The sequence below is a fragment of the Pipistrellus kuhlii genome, unplaced genomic scaffold (assembly GCF_014108245.1).
Source record: "Pipistrellus kuhlii isolate mPipKuh1 unplaced genomic scaffold, mPipKuh1.p scaffold_m20_p_4, whole genome shotgun sequence".
Taxonomy (NCBI): domain Eukaryota; kingdom Metazoa; phylum Chordata; class Mammalia; order Chiroptera; family Vespertilionidae; genus Pipistrellus; species Pipistrellus kuhlii.
The window spans coordinates 11,397,989-11,417,761 of NW_023425540.1; the positions used below are offsets into that span (position 1 = coordinate 11,397,989).

A 19,773-nucleotide genomic window follows, 5' to 3' on the forward strand; every position below is an offset into this window, starting at 1 on the left:
AAAAGTGCTTCACACCTGCTTTGGTTGCATAATAAAAATAAGGCGAAGGTTTGGTTTTAGAGATGCAGCGGTGGTGCTGCATTCTGGGTGCAGAAGGAAAATGCGGGGATGGCTCATCATGGTCTGGGTTATGCCCAATGCTGAATGATTAGGAAAATCTATGTATAACAATAGAAGTTTGGTTTATATAACCATAAAACTTTTATGCGTTCGACCTATTATGAGTTCCAATAAAACTCGGAAGTACAGTAGATGCCAAAACAGCCCTGTTGAGGGAGTCCCAGTAGCAAACAGGGAAGATCATTTTCCTGTTCCCATGTGGCTCACACTCTAGCAAGACAGTAACAGTGCAACACCTATGGCCGCTGTCATCACATTCGCACAACGTGTTGTCTTGTCAGAGCTTTCAAAAACCCCCCTATAACGTTGATAAAGATGTTCTTGTTCCTAAAGAGCTATCAGCTTGGCCAAGAAAATGACACTACTCCCTCTGAAGCATATGGACTAATATGGGTTTTGTACACAGCATTCCTTACCTGCTAAATTCGGGGTACATAGACAAGGAAGATGGGTAAGGAGTGGATAAGAAAGGAGGTGAAAGGATGATTGGGGGGGAGGTGTCAGAATAGCTGAAGTGACGATGTTGGGAAGTGAGTAGTAAGAGCAGGGACAGTGGGGAGAGTGCCCAACTAGAAGGAAGGCTGGTGGACAACGTGCATAAAAAAATAAAAGAACAACCATGGACAAATTCAACAGGTAAATGAAAAATGATAGGGACGAAGTACATGAAAATACTGGAAAACACAATATCAGAAATAAAAAGTTTATATGATATGAAGATTAAACCTGGATAGAGTTTTGAGACTGAGTGGAGGAGAAAAAGCCAACTTGGCAAAAGGGAAGAACACTAGGGAAATTTTATTTGAGAAACCACGATTTATGAACATGTCAAACGCTGCTGGGAGGTTTGAGAAAGATTAGACGAGAAACATGCCCATTCTAGGAAGCACGGGGACTCTTGGGGCCTTATTGAAAAACGGTTCACTGAAAACAAATCAGGCAGCAGAGTTCATTTTGTGTCACTCACGTCATGGAAACAGGCAGCAGAGTTCATTTTGTGTCACTCACATCATGGAAACACTGAATATTCCTTAATTGGAGTCCAATAGGAAGGTCAGGGTGGCAACAGGGAGGGGTGGGAGTGCAGGGAGGGTGAGGGGCAAAGTGGCCCAGGTAGGAAGCACTGTGTGTCCTGCACCTGCTATACTACAGGCTGGAATGAAGAGGTGACATGCACATGAATGATTCAGATAATTGAAGAACTTCCTTCAGAAAGTTTCAACAAGACCCCACAATGGATTTACTGTATAAGGATAGAGAAGAGGAAGAAGAGTCCCAAAGTTTCCATCCATTTCAATCCTTCAAAAAATGAACATGAGGGCACGTAAAAATGGTTTGAGTATGTAAGTTGTAAAGAAGACGAGAAATTGAAAGTCAGTCCACCTTCTGAGTTCCAGACAGAGTGACAGAGTGAAGATGCCTTTGTATCGGGGAGTGTAAGTGAGAGACCCGTCTAGGGCAGAACTTCCAAATCGTGTCCTCGGCATGGCACACATGGAAAATGGCCATACCAGTGATGAGTCCTGGGGCAGGGGCTGTGCCCTGTTGGAGGCCATAGATCCAGGTGCTCGGGCAGAAGCAGATGCTCCCCAGACCTTCCTAAGGCAGAGGGCATTAAAATTTCAGCACACTTGTGACCCACTCATGGTGCACTATGTAGGGATTGCTGGTCTAAAGGAGCAAGTGGAAGCCTGCCCACTGCAGTATCCTCGGTGGGAGTGGCACATGGTGGCCCTTTGTAACTCTTTGCTGTGGGAGAAGACTGCGGGTCATCTCTCTCATACACACCTACATCCTGACATTTAGGAGTAGCAAGGTCACTGCTTCAATGGACCTGACTCTCACACAGACACTAAGCAGATTAGTCTGTGGAGTTAATATTCAATTTAAAAGTTTGACACCACCATTTTCCATCTCATGGCTATAACTTTGAGTAAATTAGATTGTTCAAGGCACAAGGTGAGGACCATGGGCATTTTTTTATCCTCTGGTCTGTCTTTCATACTGAACACCCTCCGATGCTGACGGATTATTAGTGATTCCAACTTAAAAGCAACACATTGCACTTCACTGTACGTGTGTACCAGCCTGGTGTGTTCTGTCTCAGCTTCAGTTGCCTGTATGAAATCGCAGGATGATAAAAATTTGGGATCCCAAGGATATTATGTGCTTTAGGAAACAAGCCACTTGTCTGTCATCATTCCACTCCAAAGCCATTTTTCACACTGACATTGTTTAAAGGCATTACAATATACAAAAATGAATAGGGAAATTTCATTCTGAATTGGAAAAACAGGCTTTCCTGAGAATACATTTTCATGAAGTGTCTTGGTTATAAGAGAAGAAACTCTTGAGTTTCAACTACGTTTCTTGAAAGAACTTTCAGGATATTTTTCTGAGAAGCTGTCAAGAGCTGGCTATCTCTCCTCCTACCCCAAAATCTCTGACTCAAGTCTGGCCAGATGAATAGACCAGCTTCTTCCTCTCAAGAGAAAAATCTGCTCTTGCTGCTCATGCCACTTCATAGGTCAGCCCCTACTACCTGCCTCCAGGGGCCTGGATGCCAGGGGGTGGACCTCCAGGCCTCCATCCGCTCTTGGCTCCCTGGCCTCTTGCCTGGGTTTGTCATGCCTCCTCTTCTCTTGTTTCTGCCTCAGGTGTCCTCCAGGATAGAACCACTGGCCCATTTAATTTATGATGTCAGCCTGCACCCCTTTTTAAGCAGAACCCCCGAATACGGCCATCCTTGCCTAACCTATAATTCCTCAAGGTCCAGTATAATGTGTTTAACCAAATGTAAGCCTAAGTAGCAGAAGGAGTATCCTGTAAACTTTTCAATTAATTTCTAATCCATTATTTTGAGTATCAGAGAGTGAAAAGAACCATTTCTTCCCACAATTACAAGTTTTGTTTGTTTGGCCAGGTGGGAAGATGGCAGTCAACACGTAGAAGGAATACAATTTAAAAACATCATCCTGCTAAAAACCTCTCTTCTATTTTTAGAATCTCAAGATTTGACGTATTTCATTTCTCACACCTTCTTCTCTCTAAAGCTTTTCTTCTGAAACTGCTTGGTCGGGCATAAAATGAATACCTAAAAGTCAAATTAAAGTAAGTCGTGTTTTGCTTTGTTTTTCCTCTCTTTTTTTTTGAGATATTTAAAAAGCCCTGACTCCTAATCAACTGGAAATCTCTCAGTTTCACCTTTTCCCCAGATGGAGTACTTCCGAGGGGTGAACAATTGTCCCATTTAATAAAATAATTATTGGCTCTCAATTTTTTCTTACAAGTTCCCTTCCCAAGGAATTTTTATCTGCCAGAGCCAGCTGCCAAAATTCTCCAACAGGTGGCTGAAGTTAATTAACAAGAACCCATGGCTGCATAGGAAAGGGAGGCAGCATTCATGAGATTAGGTTCCTGGTTTGGGGAGATAAGAGCTTGAACATAGGAACTTAATCTGAAGATACCAAGTTTTGGCCAAAGTGCACAGCTTTGCCACCACCCCCAATTTGGTTTGTAAAATCCAGTTATTAGAGTGGGCTGGCAAAGAGTGCTCCATTGCATCAGCTTGTCTGGGAAAGCAGGCTTCTTTTTAAAATACTAATTGAAATTTCATGTGTTTCAATTAAAACAGCATCTGCTAGGGTCTGAAGAAACATGTTTTGAAAAGCAGAGAAGGTATGTCACCAAAAGGTCTTAAACTGAATTAATAAAGTGAAGCTTTCATATTCTTAGGAATAAAAACAACATACAGCTTCCCTGGGATACTCTGAGAAACATTCCAGAACCTCAATTTGTCTCCGGGCACAGGTGGGACTTTGTTCCAAGGGTCAAAAAGATAGGTATAGAAGGTGCCCAGGATCAACAGGACAGGTAGGGAAGGTGCCCAGGGTCAACAGGACAGGTAGAGAAGGTGCCCAGGGTCAACAGGACAGGTAGAGAAGGTGCCCAGGATCAATGGACAGGTACAAAAGATGCCCAGAGTCAATAGGATAGGTAGAGAAGGTGCCCAGGATCAACAGGACAGGTAGAGAAGGTGCCCAGAGTCAATAGTATAGGTAGAGAAGGTGCCCGGGTCAATAAGATAGCTAGAGAAGGTGCCCACAGTGCTATGTGATGAGAGGTCTGCTCTCCAGAATGGGGGATGAGACAATAACAAAACACACACATGTCTATATTTTAACTGACGGGTGTGCCATACATTATTAGAGCCCCCTATTTCCTTGTTTTGCTAGGAGACACTGTGGATGCAAAGTAATATTCTGAGTTCACAAAGGATGATGATTGGGATGCATTTCAATCTCAGGCTGAGGAATTTAGACAAAATTTTGAGAAATTACCTGCTAAGTAGCATTTGGAATGCCGCTATAAGATGATGGTGGCATCACTTTATTCCCAAAAGAATACACTGGAGAATGAGTAAAAATGTATCCTGAAGTTTGGATGAAGATCAGTATTTATAGGCCTAGAATTCCATGGATATGCAGTTGTGAGAACACTAAGTGAAAGAGAATGCTTGGTGCATATATACAGTGGAATATGATTCAGTATAAAAAGAAAAGAAATCTTATATCTGCAATACATGGATGTACTTTGAGGATATTATGCTAAGTGAAATAACTCAGACAGAGGAAGACAAATAATATATGATTTCACTTATAGATGGAATCTAAGAAACAAAATAAATGAACAAACAGGGCAGAAACAGACTCATAGATACAGAGAATATTTTGACAGTTGCCATATGAGAGAAGTTGGGTGGATTGGTGAAAAAGATGAAGGGATTAGGAAATACAAATTGTTAATTACAGAATAGTCATGGGGATGTAAAGTACAGCATAGGGAATATAGTCAATAATATTGTAATAACTATGAAAGGTCCCAAGTGGGTACTAGGTTTATCAGGGTGATCATTTTGTAAGTTATATAAATGTCTAATCACTGGGTTGTATACCTAAAACTAATATAATGTTGTATGCCAACTGCAATTGAAAAAAAATTTTTTTAAAGAGAGAATGCTTACAAAGCAATATAACATTCAGAACAGAGCAGATACAATGAAGGCTTTCCCCTTCCATTTTTCCAAAGAAAAAATATACTTCCCACTAATAAAAATATGGGATGTGTGAGGGTGGCCTGGGGGACAGGATGGGTAACTGTCATTATATTTTTTTCCTTTATACAGTCTTTATTTTCACTTCAAGACTACTCATTTATATTTAAGAACATTTATTTATTTATTTATTTATTAAGATTTGTTTATTAAAGAACATTGCCCTTTAAATATAACCAGCAATCATTGTCTGTAGAATGGCCAGATGGAATCTTTCATCTGAATATTTAAAACAGACTGTAGCAAGAGCTGGGAATGCCCTCCATCCCTCTAACCCCGTACTCCCAGAATGAATGAAAGGGATGATTGAAACCCTTGTGAGGAGAGAGAACTAGCACTGGATTTACTGCTTAAATCATAACTAATTCCCAGGTCAAAACCACGCTTATTTTGTTCATGATTCACTATTGTGGGAAAGTATGAGATGGGCACTGCTAGGTACACCTGGAGATTTGGGGCACCTTTATCTTTTATCTCCCCTGGGGGGATTAGCTGTGTTTAGAAGCCAGCTGACTCCCCTAGAAAACAGCCCCTCCCTCACCCCAGGGAGTCAGGCTCTGTGTGGTGTTCCCTTTGAGACTGAATGGACCAAGAAGGTATTTATTGCCTGGACAGAGGCTCAGCTAGCTGTCAGTGTGAAAAGGTCAGTCAAATGGGAAGAATAGATCATATAATATGAACGTGTAGGGGCATCAAAGAAGGGTTCTTATAGGTCCTTCCAAATGTGGAGACTCAACCATCCAAATGAGAACAGAGACAGAGAAAGTCATGCAAACTGAGGCAGGCTGGGTCCACCTGGCAGGGAAGGCCCTTCTCTGTCCAGGGCTAAGTGTGGGAGGATGCTTCAGCATCCCAGCCCTGGCTTGCCTACTAGAAAGTGTGGCGAGCAGCCACCACCCATGGAAGTGAAGGAAGGCTGCTCAGTTAGCTCTGCCAATACCATCCGCAGGGAGCAGCAGCTCTGCCAATCTTTGGCAAAGATTGAGACACACAGAAGAAAGCCTTACTATTTCCTACCCTGTCTCAAAGCCCTTCCAACACAGCAGAGAATGAGCTAGTGTGAGTAGAGGCCTGGGCTTCAGTGATTTCCTAAGTTGTCCCTCTTTCCTCCATTCCCTGGATGCTGTGGGAAGAAGCTGAACAGATACTCCTCCATGCCTTCCTCTCTTCATGTGGGGTTCCCCGAAACTCCCCTACATCCATTCTTCAGAATCATTAACCCTTGTTATTCACCCCCCCCCAGTGAATTATGATAGCACATATGTCCTGAGTGCCTGTTACATGTGTAGCAACATCACTAGACACTGTAGGAAATAAAAATAAATAGGGTACCAGAGCCCTGCTTATTAAGTCACCATGAGCAGTTGTGATGCATGCACATACAGTAAAAGACAATACAAGAATAAAACTACACCATGGAAACCTAAGATGAATGAAAATATTTTTTTAATCAAGTAGGTGCTAACTATCCCCACTCTGAGTTCAAAGAGCAGCCCTCAGTGGGAAGGCCACCTAGTGCTGGGCACTGAGTGATGGGTGGAGGTCAGTGAACAGAGACTGTGAAGGAGAGTGCCAAGGAAGTAACAGCTGCAGCCAAAGGAGTGCAAGGGAGAATGATGGTGCAGACACTGGTGTGGCTGAAGAATTCATGAAAAGCGTAGTTAGAGATAAGAGGGAGTTTGGGAGGAGCGTGGACAGCGCCTCCCATATGACACCAAAGCATTCACGGGACAGATAACCTTACATACTGGGAAGCACACATGTGTGTGCCTGGGTTCTAACTATTTTGATACAGCCGTTTGATTTTCTGTGCTGCCTGGAAATGCAGCAAAACAAAACAGCTCCTAGGAAATAGCTCTCTTCAGAGTTATTTGCCATGGATGAGTAGCCATGGATTAAGGATCAATCTTGGCCAAGTGCTAGAATCTCCCCTCTCTAGTATTTATACTAGTATGTGCTGTATTTTTTTTCTTGGGGTCTTATTTGGATTGTTTTGTTGGCAGAGTGGGGGGTGGATTTGGCTAAAATAGATATCTACCATCTTCATCGGGAACTGTCAACCTGCTGACATGTTGGGCAATTTGCAGACTGGTTAAAGTGATATAAAGTTGTTTTCTCTTTTCACTGAAGTAAATTATTACTATTAATTAAAAAAAACAATAACAAGTACCTTTTTGAATGATGAAGTGACACTTGGAAGGATGATTAATATTTTCAGAAGATTACAAAAAAATGTATGGATGGTCATTAAGCCGGACGACTGCACCAAGTCACTCAGAACACAAAGACCTAGCTACACACTCACTGTCCGCCTGGTGGCAGGGACATCTCAGGAGCATGGGAACAGCCTGAGTGGGATATGGGAGAGGCAGAGTGTTATGTTCCTCTTGGTGCTACTAAATGATCCTCATTAGAGCTGATGAGGTAGGGTGATGGTTGTTCAATAGCTTATCTGGAATTTTCCTGATAACAGAGTCGAAGGAAGATAAACCATTCACTGACCTGAGTGTGGTAGCAGCTCCTCTCTCCACCTCAAACTAAAAGAATGATCTAAGAAGAATTATAATTTAAAACAAACCCCCAGAACCAGTGATGGAAGGAACTGGATTCCTTTTGACCTCCGAAGCGCCTGTATACGTCTGGTAAACCTCAGTAGGAAAATGAACTGGCTTTTGGATGATTTTCTTTATTAGTATAAAATCATTTTCTTTGGTTGTTTTATTTAAGTTGCTTACTTAATGATATGCTGATCTGGAATTCAATTCAAAATGATGGTCAGATAGGAAAATATTTAGTTCAGTCATTTGGCAAATATTTGTGATGTTCCTACTGTGGATCGAGGGCTGCTCTAGGCAGGTGGGCTACATCAGTGAGCAAATGAGACAGACTTTTCTGCCCTTCATGGGCTTCCATCCCAGTGAGGGGCATGGCCAGGTAACCAGGTAAATACATAATATGCTGTATATTGGAAGGTAATCAGAGCTGTGGAGAAAAATAAAGCAGGGAGAAGAAGAGTTGGTGGTAGAATGAAATGGAGACCAGAAAAAGTTCTGCTGGGAAACTGAAACTTGGGTAAAGACCTAAATGGGATGAGAACTGAGGCACAGCCGCCCCTGGAGGAAGAGGATTCTAGCCAGAAGAAACAGCCAAGTTCAAAGGCCTGAGGCAGGACTGTGCTCATGTTCTATGGGAACCATAGTGACCCAGTGGCCTCAATAAAGTTAGTGACAGGGAGGTGAGAGAGGTGAGGTTAGAGAGGGACAGACAGCAAGCTGCATCGTATAGAGTTGTGTTTGCTGTAAAAGCCTTCGTTTTACAGTGAGAGAGAGAAGGAGCTATTGGGAGTTTTGAGTGGAGAAATGACCTGCTCTAAGGTTTTAACAGGACACTCTGGTTTCTGCATTGAGAGTAGCTGTAGGGGGCAAGTGTAGAAGCAGGGAGACCAGGCCCAGCTGGTGTGGCTCAGTGCTTGAGAATCGACCTATAACCTGGGAGATCACAGTTTGATTCCTGGTCAGAGCACATGCCTGGGTTGTAGGCTCAATCCCCAGTAGGGGGCTTGTAGGAGGCAGCTGATTGATGATTCTCTCTCATAATTGATGTTTTTATCTCTTCCTCTTCTTTCCTCTCTCTGAAATCAATAAAAACACATTTTTAAAAAAGGGTGGGCAGGGAGATCAGGTAGATGGCCATGGTAATAAACCAGCTGAGAGATGATGGGAGGTGGAAGAAAAGCAATGAAGGTGAGAAGTGTCAGATTCTGAGAAAACACAGAAGGAAGACCAGATTTGTTGATGGATTGGATATGAAGTGTGAGGAGTCCAAAGGTGTGTAAGGTGCCTGGCCTGGACCACTGCAAAGACAAATTGCCATTCACTGTTGTGGGGAGACTGTGGAAGGATGGAGCTTGGGGAAAAGATAAGGAACTCAGGTACAGAGATGTTAAACTTGAAATGCCTGTTAGATATCCAGTGGAGATATTGGACAGACAGTTGGACCCAGAGATGTGGGATTCATACTAGAGATATCTATTTGGGAGTTGTCAGAATATATAATAGATGATTTTCAACACCATGAAATTATGGAAGGCCACCAAAGCTTTGAGTGAGATTTTGTAGAAAAGAGAAGATGCAGAAGTTTATTGCTTTGTTCTTGGTTCAAAATCATTGTCACTTTCCTTTCAGTATGTAAAATTCTATGTAGCATTTTTCTACAAATTTACCACTGATACATTATTTAAAGTAAGAGAATGAGCAAAGGTCTTTCTTTTCTCCTAGATAGAATACAATAGTGTGTTTTTAAAAATTTTAAATGGTGTGTGTTAAATTCTGCTTTTTTTTTTTTTTTTAATTCAAGAAAAATGTCATTGATTCCATAAAGCCTGTGACTGAGATATTTTCACTCCTATTTTTAAGTAATTGGCTCCTGTTCCTGTCTGGTGACATTAGATAGTAGAGGCTTAATTGAACATGGGCAATATGGAGCTCCAAATGTTCCTGCCTCAGACAGAGCGCTAGATAACTGGTTTCCGAGGAAGAAGGGATGCCTGGAAGCTAGAAAACCAATTAATAGTTCCCAATTTTGTTATATTTTAATCCACCAGGAGAAATAAAACACGCAAACTCACAATACCGAGTGGAGAGTATCCAGGCAGTAGACTGATTAGCTATTGATTTTTCCTTCATTTTCTAGAGGAGCAGTGGGGTTTTATCGGAAACAACTATGTACAGAAAAGGAAAGCAGGCAGGGAGGGAGTATCTTGACCTTTTGAGCTAATGGCCTAGTTTCAGTACTTTACAAAATGCACAAATAATATTTAAATTCAATTCAAACATAAACATCAAATTATGTTTGTTTCATGCTTAATAATGTACTGCAAGTATAACAAATCATTGTATGTATTAGAGACAGATTTGAAATCTGGTTTTCTTGTAAATAAATGCACACTGCACAAATTTGATGTTTATTGGAAGAAATAATGGGTATTATGAAATGGCAGCAAAAAATTGCAAAGGGCCTAGTGTGCCGCGCTCAGGAATTTGAATAGCAAAAATGAACCTATGTATTTATGTAAAATCTGTGTATCAAATTTGGATCCACGCTTAGTAGTCCAACTGCCCTAGAAATAAAATCTTGCCCTTTGGCCCACTCACCTACCTGCTTTCTCCCAGATTCCCAGAGGCTAAATACCCTGAGCCTTTGGCATGGGGGTGGTCCAGCTCCCTGCTGCTTGACCTTCATTGACACCTATTACTGGCATTCAGTCTTATCAGGCTTCCTGCTGTGCACTGACTGACCAATGAGCCTTCTGGGATGATCTCTTTGATCCAAGATGCCCACATTAGGAAGATGGTCTTTGGTAGATTTGTGTCTCTTCCCAGGTAGGTCTCTGTGGTTCCTCAGTTCTCTAGGCATCAATCATCCTTGGCCTCCCATCCTCCCACTGAAAAAGGAGGGACAAGGAGGCCTCTCTAGCTGGGCTCCTATCCCTCACTGCCTCAGGCACACCAGGTCCCATGAAGGCCTTGAAGCCTCTGGCTTGCTTCCTGTTCTTCTAGGAAGCCTTCCCCAGAGGCAGCCCTTCAATGTAGATGTTCTACCCCCCAAATATCCACATGGCCCAGTCTTTCCTCATTCAAGTCCTGGCTCAGATGTCACCTTCCCAACAACTCCTATACTGAGCTTGACATCCCATTTAAAATCACAACTCCTTATCCTAAGTAAAAGAAGCCAACACAAAAGCTCACATAGTCTATGATCCCATCTCATGAAACTTCCTCAATAGGAAAATCCTTAGAAACAGAGCACACATTGGAGAGTGCCAGCAACTGGAGGAGGAGAAAGTGGGGGTAACTACTCAATGGGTACAGGGTTTTCCTCAGGGCGATGACAAAGTTTTGGAATTCGGTACCAGTGGCATACTTTAAAATGGTTAATTGTATGTTATATGAATTTAACTACAGTTTAAAAAATGGCAACCTAACATTACTGTCTCCTTTATCCAGGTCCATTTCCCCCCTAGAATGTTCCTAACACACAATGGGATCCATGTGTGCATCTTGTTTATGGTACATCTCTGCTCTCCCGATGTAAACTCTACAAGGGCAGGCTTCCTGTCTGCTTTGCTCATTGACGTAATAATCTCTGGACCTTGAACAGGCCTCAGGCAATGAAGGTTATGATATACATTTGTTGAATATCTAGACGAATGTCTGACCTCTTTACTGTTCATTAATAAAAGACCCTCCCTATTTCTTGAATACCAAATTAAAGAAAGAGGATTCAGTAAACAATAAGATAAAATAGCCAGTATGTTCTCATTCAAACTAAGTGACAAATTCGAGAGGAGAAGCTAAGTGGGGTGGATACCATTACAATTCCTGTTCACCACATGGAAAACAAAGCTTAACAGGGATTTAAAGGATCAAAAAGATGGTATCTAGTGCTGAACATAGTTTTTAATTTGCAAGGATTAGAAATGCCAACAAATACTGCATTTTCCTCTGAATTCTAAAAGATAATTCGGGTCCTTGGATTTAAGCTAGGAGAACTAGGAAAAAACGTGGCCCCTAGTAAGTGCACTATTTCTGCATGCACCTATGTTCTGCGAGTAGATTCAACCACATGGACCCTGCCAGGAAATATTTTCATTGAAAAACTGAGACACTGAGAGAATTGGAAGGAACATACCAATGAGTTCCTTATTTCGGACGTCCAGGGCCATGTTCCGGAGTGCTGTGGCCACTGCGCACACTACACGGTCGTTATCTATTCGGAGCAGCTCCACAAGGATGGGCAGGCCTTTCTCTTTCCGGACAGCAGCTCGGATGTACACTGACCACTGCGAAAAGATGAAGGCAAAGACCTTAGGAATAGAGGAGGCAAATCCTAAGAGCAAATAGCATGTACAGGTTTTCGGACTGTCCTTTGCACGAACCAAAAAGGTTGGATTATCAAAACCTAGTTGTAAAATAGGTTGAATAGGTTAGACATGCATTTAAATGTTTTCATGTTATATTTTGCCTTCAACATATGGTAAAGGTTTCAGGGTGCGAGTCAGCTAGCCACATTTTGCTTCTCTGGTACCAGTGTTTCCTTTCCTTAGATTGGAAAGCCGTTTGTAGCCATTTGCATGATGTGTAAATTTGATGTTTTGAGATGTGAAGGTTTGGTACAGAAAGGGGGCTACTGACATTAAGAGGCATAATAAAACGAGCCCTGGGAAAAGTAGAAAAATGATAAAAGATTGAGTGTGGGTGATTGGTTTAAAAACAGAGATTTAATTTGGAGGTAGGGGACAGAGGTGAGTTGGCAAACATATCATCAATAAGTTCTTTGCTGAAAAATAAACATTAAATAAGTCAGAAAACGGTAGGGGTGAGAAGAGGTAAATAAAATCAATAGTAAAAATTATAAACTAAAAAAAAAAATTAGATCAAAATGTGTTGTGTCAAGGGCTATAGTTCCATGTGTAATTTATAATATAAGATACATAATTTGTTTTGGGTTGGTGATTATCTATTTTAATAAAGCACACCTAATCTTATTATTGAAATGTACTTGCAATATTCAGAATGATAAAGCATTCCAATACATGTCACAGAATGCAGGAAGGCTCAGATTCTTCAGACATTTGCATATACACTTTATACTATTTTACGGTGTTCCAAAGAGCGTGCACTATAAAAACAAACCCATATAGGGTTCAATCAGTCACATTTTCATTTAGGATATAAGAAAATGACATTCATGACAGGAAGTTTTGGATTCTGTGATTGAGACCTCTAGGGGACCACCAAAGGTGGAACAAAATCCCCAACCCCCCTCCATGCCCCTCCACCCCCCTTCCCCATTGGGGCAGACACCCCAGAGCTGGCTCTCACCTGTGGCAGGCAGGGAGCCCCCTCTGGTAGTGAACGTAGGGCATATGCCATGCCTGCCACATCCTCAGCCCAGCCCTGCATGAAATATGAGATTAAAAAAACACACAACTTCATCCCATCCTATGTTAGAAGTCACATTCACATAGTTTCTTGTCGCCATCAACTCTCCCATAATCTTTCCCTTGCCCCCACTCCAGGAAGCCTGAGGGGATGGGAAGCAGCTAGAATCACTAAAGCATCTCTTGATTGCGATCAACTAGTTCACAGACCTGCTCTCAGGGAGCAGCAAAATGGGTGATCAGGGAGTCTTAGACATGGAAAAACATTCAGGTTTGAAAGCTGTTTCTTGGAATTTGGAGGGATATGCTCTGTGAACATAGTACAGAACCTCCTTCATATTCTCCAGAAATTTTATTCTCAATTTGAAATGCTGAGACATGATTTTCATCTACCACCTCCACTATACTTGTAACCCTCTGCTCTCCAGGGCCCAGGGAAACATGAGCTTATGCAGTGCCTGTATTATTGGGTTCATCCTTAAAACTAAGAAGGGAGCTGAGAGAAAGGAAGAAAATGGAAATCAGAATGTAGGCTCAATGTTTACCAATTGTGAGACGAACATCAACAATTGACTTTATACTGGGGAGATATGCTGGCCCTTTGGGAGAGAGTGGCAATGTTCTTGGGAACTTGGGCAGGCTGATGCATGGGCCCTAGACATGGCCTCTTCCCTGGCACACCTCATTCCAGTTCGGGATGCTGGATGTACATTAGCGACCTCTTCTAATTCCCCAAGACGCTGGGTGGTGACAGTATTCATATTTGTAGATGAGGAAATCGAAGTACAAAGTTGTTAAGTAATCTGCTCATCAGGGTCAACTGTGCCCCTCACTCCCAGTCCTGTTACTCCAAATCTGCTTCTCTTTATGATGCTAATTTCCCCTTCTCTGCCAGCATCTCATTTTCTCTCCCCTAATCCTCTGTTCTCAGTCTCCCAGACACTGCCTTGCTCCCCCTGCCATCCTTCCAAACATTGATTGATAAGAACTTGGCCATATTTGAAATGAGCCAAGAAGAGAAGTTTGTGATTGTATCATCTTAGACATCCAGCTATTATATCCTGCCCACATGAAATGGGAAGATGATTTGATGTTTGGAAAAGAATGAGAGTCCTTCAGCTTTGGTGGGAACTTACTTGAGAGTAAAAAAATAAAATAAAATAAAGTAAAATAAAAGAGGCTATCTATGGCCCAAAATGTTACAGATACACTTTTGGTATCATAAAATGGTCAACAGTGGGTATGTTCTCCTTAAGTGAAAAGGGATAACCAGACAACATATTTCAACTCATATATTACAATTGCTGCATAGAAAATAACTTTTATTTTGAAACTTTAATTTTGTACATGTATGGAAATTCCCAATATCAGTTTAAAATAAGATTACTTAGAATAAACTACTTACATTTCACTCAAAAGGTGTTGCAAGTTTTCACATGATAGGGATGCCTTTTAAGTAGCATCCAAATAATCGACCAGTCTCATAGGTAATGTGTAATCAAAGTGTAACCCATCAAAAAAGAGTAAACCCCAGTTAGAGGTGGAAAGGAGAAAGTCACCAGACAAAGTTGTTGGGAAATGAGGTATGAGGTATGAGCTATGTTTTCAGGTACACTCAATTCAGAACCATGCTGTTCCTATAGAGTTTTCCAAAAGAGAAGTCAGTTGCCGTGAAATCATCCACTGTGATGGTTAGAGGTGCATGGGTTGCCAAGAGTTTTGTCATCTAAACAATTGGCATAAAAACATAAACAAGAGAGAAACATATATCATAACCCATTGTAGCTGAAGTGAAAATCTTTGGTCAAAATGAGAGCACTGTGCACTGAGCATATGTGTACAGAGAGGTGAGCTATCAGGCATGGACCAGGATGCTTCTGAGAAGAACAGTCCATGAGTGGAAGAGAGGATACTTGATGATTCAAGAGGATGAGAAGGAAGAGGAGTAGGAAGGGGCGGGGGAAGAATGACAAAGAGAAGATGGAGAAAAAGAACGGTGCAGGAGAAAACAGCCCAGAAATGTGACCCAAATTTCTCCTGCAGAAATGCTTTCCCAATGAGGATTTCAGGAGAGGTATAAGCCCTAAAAATAATCTCAACTATAAGAAATCTAACACCTAACCAAATGCCAGGCACAGTTCTATTTTTTTTTACATGCATTAATTCATGTAATCCTCATCTCGTCCCTGTGATGTATGTACTAGTGTTATTCCCACTTTACAGGTGAGAATAGAGAGGCATGGCAAGGTCCCTCGTCCTGCAGCTGTTTGATCAGGTCCTGAACCCAGGAAGCACTGCCCTAGAGTGGGTGTGCTTGACTACCATTCTCTCCCACATCTCAAAAAGACAAGTGTAAATTATATACATCTGCAATCATAGATATAATTCCTTGCAAATTCACCCATTAATTTTGATCTAATAACTCCTGTTATTAATTTAGTGTTCTAATCATTCTACTCTCCTCTAAACTTCTGTGTTAAAGACCCTTTGAGTATTGTCAATGGAAGTTCTGGACATTTCAATTTGGCCCTGAGAACAACTAAGCTATGCTCAATTCAGCATCCTTCTTGAGGCTGTTTGACCATGTCTTTAGGGAAGGTGACATTATTCATATTTTCTGTGTTCTCTCATTTTTTATTTATTTGGGCCACATGGCAGAAGATTCTGTTTTCACTACATCTATGTTACTATTATGTTAGCTCATCAAATATTAAAAATTAATATTCAAATATCTATTTAGTCTACCTTATTTTAAAAGTAAATAAGGAAAAAAACATTCTTGAGAATAGTCATTTTTTAGGAGAAAAGTTGACCAAACAAAGATATCTAAAATGTTTGGCTTAATAGCAAGTGCAGATGTATTTCTACAGTTCAAATCCTGGGTTTTTACAAAGTTCAATTACAATAAAAAAATAATCCATAAATGGGAGTTCAAAGAACATTTGGTCACATTTTTACAAATCTTTAACCTACTATATCCAATAATTTTATTATTCCGTGACAAAAACATCATTGTATTGTAATAGAGGGAAAGGTAACCGAATTCCACGCTGGCTATGAAAAAATTTATCACTTTGCTTCTATCACAATGCTATTATGTTTTTCTGATGCTCATAAACCAAGTAATGAGGTTTTTAAAGTTTAAAAAGTATTTAGGGCCATTATGAAGATGTGTTTGCTAGTCAATTTGTCACATAAAAGGAGTGTGCATGATCCCCCATAAAGAGTAATTATTGTTTTGGAAGATGAGGTCTATAAAAAGCAATCTCTATGCAAAATACTGGTGTTCTACCTTCACATTTCTGCTTTTGTTTGGGTCATAAAAAGTTAAGGACACTAAAAAAACATCACTAAATTTCAACAGTTGCTATAAAATCACATTCTTGGAACTCTAGGTTTCAGATAGTAACACTATCTATATGAAAATTGAGGCTAATGTGTATCCTAATTTAATCTTTTCCTTAATATTATTTTCTTAAGTGAAATCTTTTTTTAAAGTAAAGATTTACTTATTTCTTGCATTAGTTGTTCTTTTACAGTCATTTAAAAATTATAACAATTTATCAGTGTTTGGCTTAATGAAGGTTTTCTCAAATCATCCCTATGGATTATCTTCCCTCCCCACATAATCTTTTACCATTTAATATGGTAAATTAATAAATTATACAACAGATGATGATAATGTAATTGAATTTCATGCCTGCCCGTGAATTTTCATTTTTATAATAAATCTCTTATGAAAGCACATATATTTTTAACTATTCACAAATATTCCTTAGCAGTCCCTTGATCAGCCTGAGGACCATTCCATTTGACTAAAGTTACAGAATAAGGGAGGTTAGTGCTTCTTATAAGTAAAGTTGCCATTCTGAGAGTCAAAATTCTACTTTAATCATTAGGATGGAAATATTTCTAAAATGATTTCTGTCTTTTAAAACTACTAGTAATAGCCGGGACCGGTTTGGCTCAATGGATAGAGCGTCGGCTTGGGGACTGAAGGGTTCGATTCCAGTCAAGGGCATGTACCTTGGTTGCGGGCAACATCCCCGGTAGGGGGTGTGCAAGAGGCAGCTGATCGATGACTCTCTCTCATCGATGTTTCTAACTCTCTATCTCTCTCCCTTCCTCTCTGTACAAAAATCAATAAAATATATTTAAAACTACTAGTAATAGTTTAACATTTTCTTTATTACAGAGGATCGGCATTATGCTTATCAGTTATTAGAATATATGCAAGACATTGAATGGCCACTGGCAGTTTTCCTCTCTTGCATCCTTATATTAATAGTTACATTTTGTGTTTTGTCTTTGCCATCACAGTATTAACTCTCCTTTCTTCAGCAGATCTTTATGTCTGCTTATGAGAGGTACTCCTTGCTTTTTTTAAAATCTGATGTGGACTAGGAAATTTGATGGCCATAGTTGTTAAACTCTATTGAAAATACAGAATAAGTTTTGTGATACTGACTTCATCTACTCCTTATTGGTCTCTATTTGTAATGGAAAAAAATTACCAAATAAATGTCTACTCAATATGTGTGGATGCATTTCACACTGGGGATAACTGTGCTGAACTAATGGGCAGGTTTATGTACTGAAAACAGTCAGCAAGATATTATTACCAGAAAAAAAATGTATACTTCATCCATAATTCTTATTTTATAATCCAAAGTAGGAGAGAATTTTTGAATATCAAAATAGCAATTTTTGAATATCAAAATAGCATAAAATCTTTAATCTTATTATTTTCTTATTCCAAGCACCTAAAGACCCAGAAATACCTCCGCAGCTCCCCTGGCTTATGATACACAGAGCCTGGTAATTTAAACAGAACTTTCAACCTGCAGGAACTGTGGGATTGGGAAATGCTATCAAAATCTGGAGCCTGCAAAGCACTGATGAGTTTGGAAACTGAAAAGAATATAGTTTTCCTGTTACACTTTTCTATCACAGGGATGATCAGTGGGTGATGTAGAAAGAAATACGTGGGCCTTGGCTTCTGCCTTTAAAGTGTTCACAGTCCAGATTCCTTTCTAGAGGACATTCTTAATAGTTCGGCAAAGACTTCTATACATGATGAATAATTGGTGACACTGATCCTTAATTTTGATATCAATGTGGTGCAGTTCTTAGTACGTAACATTTCTTTTTTTTTCCTCTGGCTGCTTTTAAGATTTTCTCTTTATACTGATTTTGAACAATTTTATTGTGATGTACCTTGATATAGTTTCTTCATATTTGTTGTGCTTGGTGTCCTATAAGCTGCTTGAATCTGTGAGTGTACTGTTTCCATTAAATTAAAATTTTTTCAATAATTAAATTTTCAAATAGTTTTGTTGTAGTTGTTTTCTCCTTCCTTTATCTCTCCTCTCATTTGGGGACTGCAAGTACACATACAACAGGCCACTGTAAATTTTTTTTTCTGTGTTTCATTTTGTATAGTTTCCACTGATGTTTTCTAGCTCACTAATTTTTTCTTCTGCATTGTTTATATGCTGTTAATTGCCATTTCCATGCATTTTTGTTTCAAACATTGTCCATTAATTTCAGAAGTTTTAGATCTTTAATATGTTTCCATTGGTTCCAATGAACTTTTTGAATATATGGAACTTCGATTTTAATTTTTAAAGCAGAGGTTGTAGTCTTACATTTAAAATCTTCTAGACTTCAAATATATGTCTCTATTTTTTAAGTTGTCATAAGAACCTAAATATTTCTTAAAGAAAATAATAATTCACTAAAATGTCATAGGTTCAAGATGACATATTTGATTTGCTACTACCTAGATGGTGTTGTGGTTCAGGTTAGACTCATGACCAGGGCCAGAGCCCACTTTCCCATGCCTATCTGGACAGTCCTCTAACTATCTCAGGAGCTGGATGGGGACTTGTAGCCACTAAGTGCTCTTCTTGGTTGTATATACTGAGAACCACTTGGTCAATGACATCCTGATCTCCTCTTTGCATCCAGTGGCATGATGTAACGTGAAGCATCCACACCTGATGACACACCTGAGAACATAAGGAGGTGCTACAATTTGCCCAAGGGTCACAAAGATCAGAAGAGGTAGAGTCTAAGCTTGAATTGAGACTTGAGTCAAAGCCTCCTAAATTTAGAGGGAGATAAAAATCTAAGGGTTGGTTCAAGATAATGATTTCCATGGTTATCTCTTTTCTACTCATACAAAACTATTCTCTAGAATTCTGCCTGGTGTGACTCTGCTTTTTAAATATTTCTATGGTTGAAAGCAAGTGACAACTTCACTTCCTCTCCCCCAACCTAAATTCTTCCAGTACAGCATTAGGGTTGCCTAAGAGCAGGGGAGGAAAGGGATAGTATGTTCCTTCCTAAGATTCAGAATAAGAAGGGTGAGCCTCCCAGGCATCAGTAGCCAGATCCTGGGAAATATTGTCAAAGACAAGGCCCCCAAAATTGGGAGGTCACACCTGAGAGAGAAGGTAGTGCTAGTGCCGAAACTGTAGTAATGGAAACAAAAGATATCTCTCTCTCTCTCTCTCTCTCTCTCTCTCTCTCTCTCTCTCTCTCACACACACACACACACACACACACACACACACACACACACGGAGGGAGGAAG

At 40.2% G+C, this 19,773-nt stretch overlaps 1 protein-coding gene across 7 annotated transcripts in view; it reads right to left on the reverse strand.

Annotated features, from left to right (window-relative positions):
* The window catches only part of CTNND2 (catenin delta 2), a 716,413-nt gene that overhangs the window by 75,338 nt on the left and 621,302 nt on the right, over positions 1–19,773 (reverse strand). For 4 of the 7 annotated variants that reach the window (XM_036410290.2, XM_036410293.2, XM_036410289.2 and 1 more), the window contains 2 exons: positions 13,117–13,191; positions 11,924–12,074 (listed from right to left, as the gene is read on the reverse strand). In XM_036410290.2, the coding sequence (XP_036266183.1) occupies positions 11,924–12,074; positions 13,117–13,191 (226 nt within the window). The remainder of the gene's footprint in view (positions 1–11,923; positions 12,075–13,116; positions 13,192–19,773) is intronic. The other 3 variants (XM_036410294.2, XM_036410291.2, XM_045571508.1) reach the window with 1 other exon arrangement.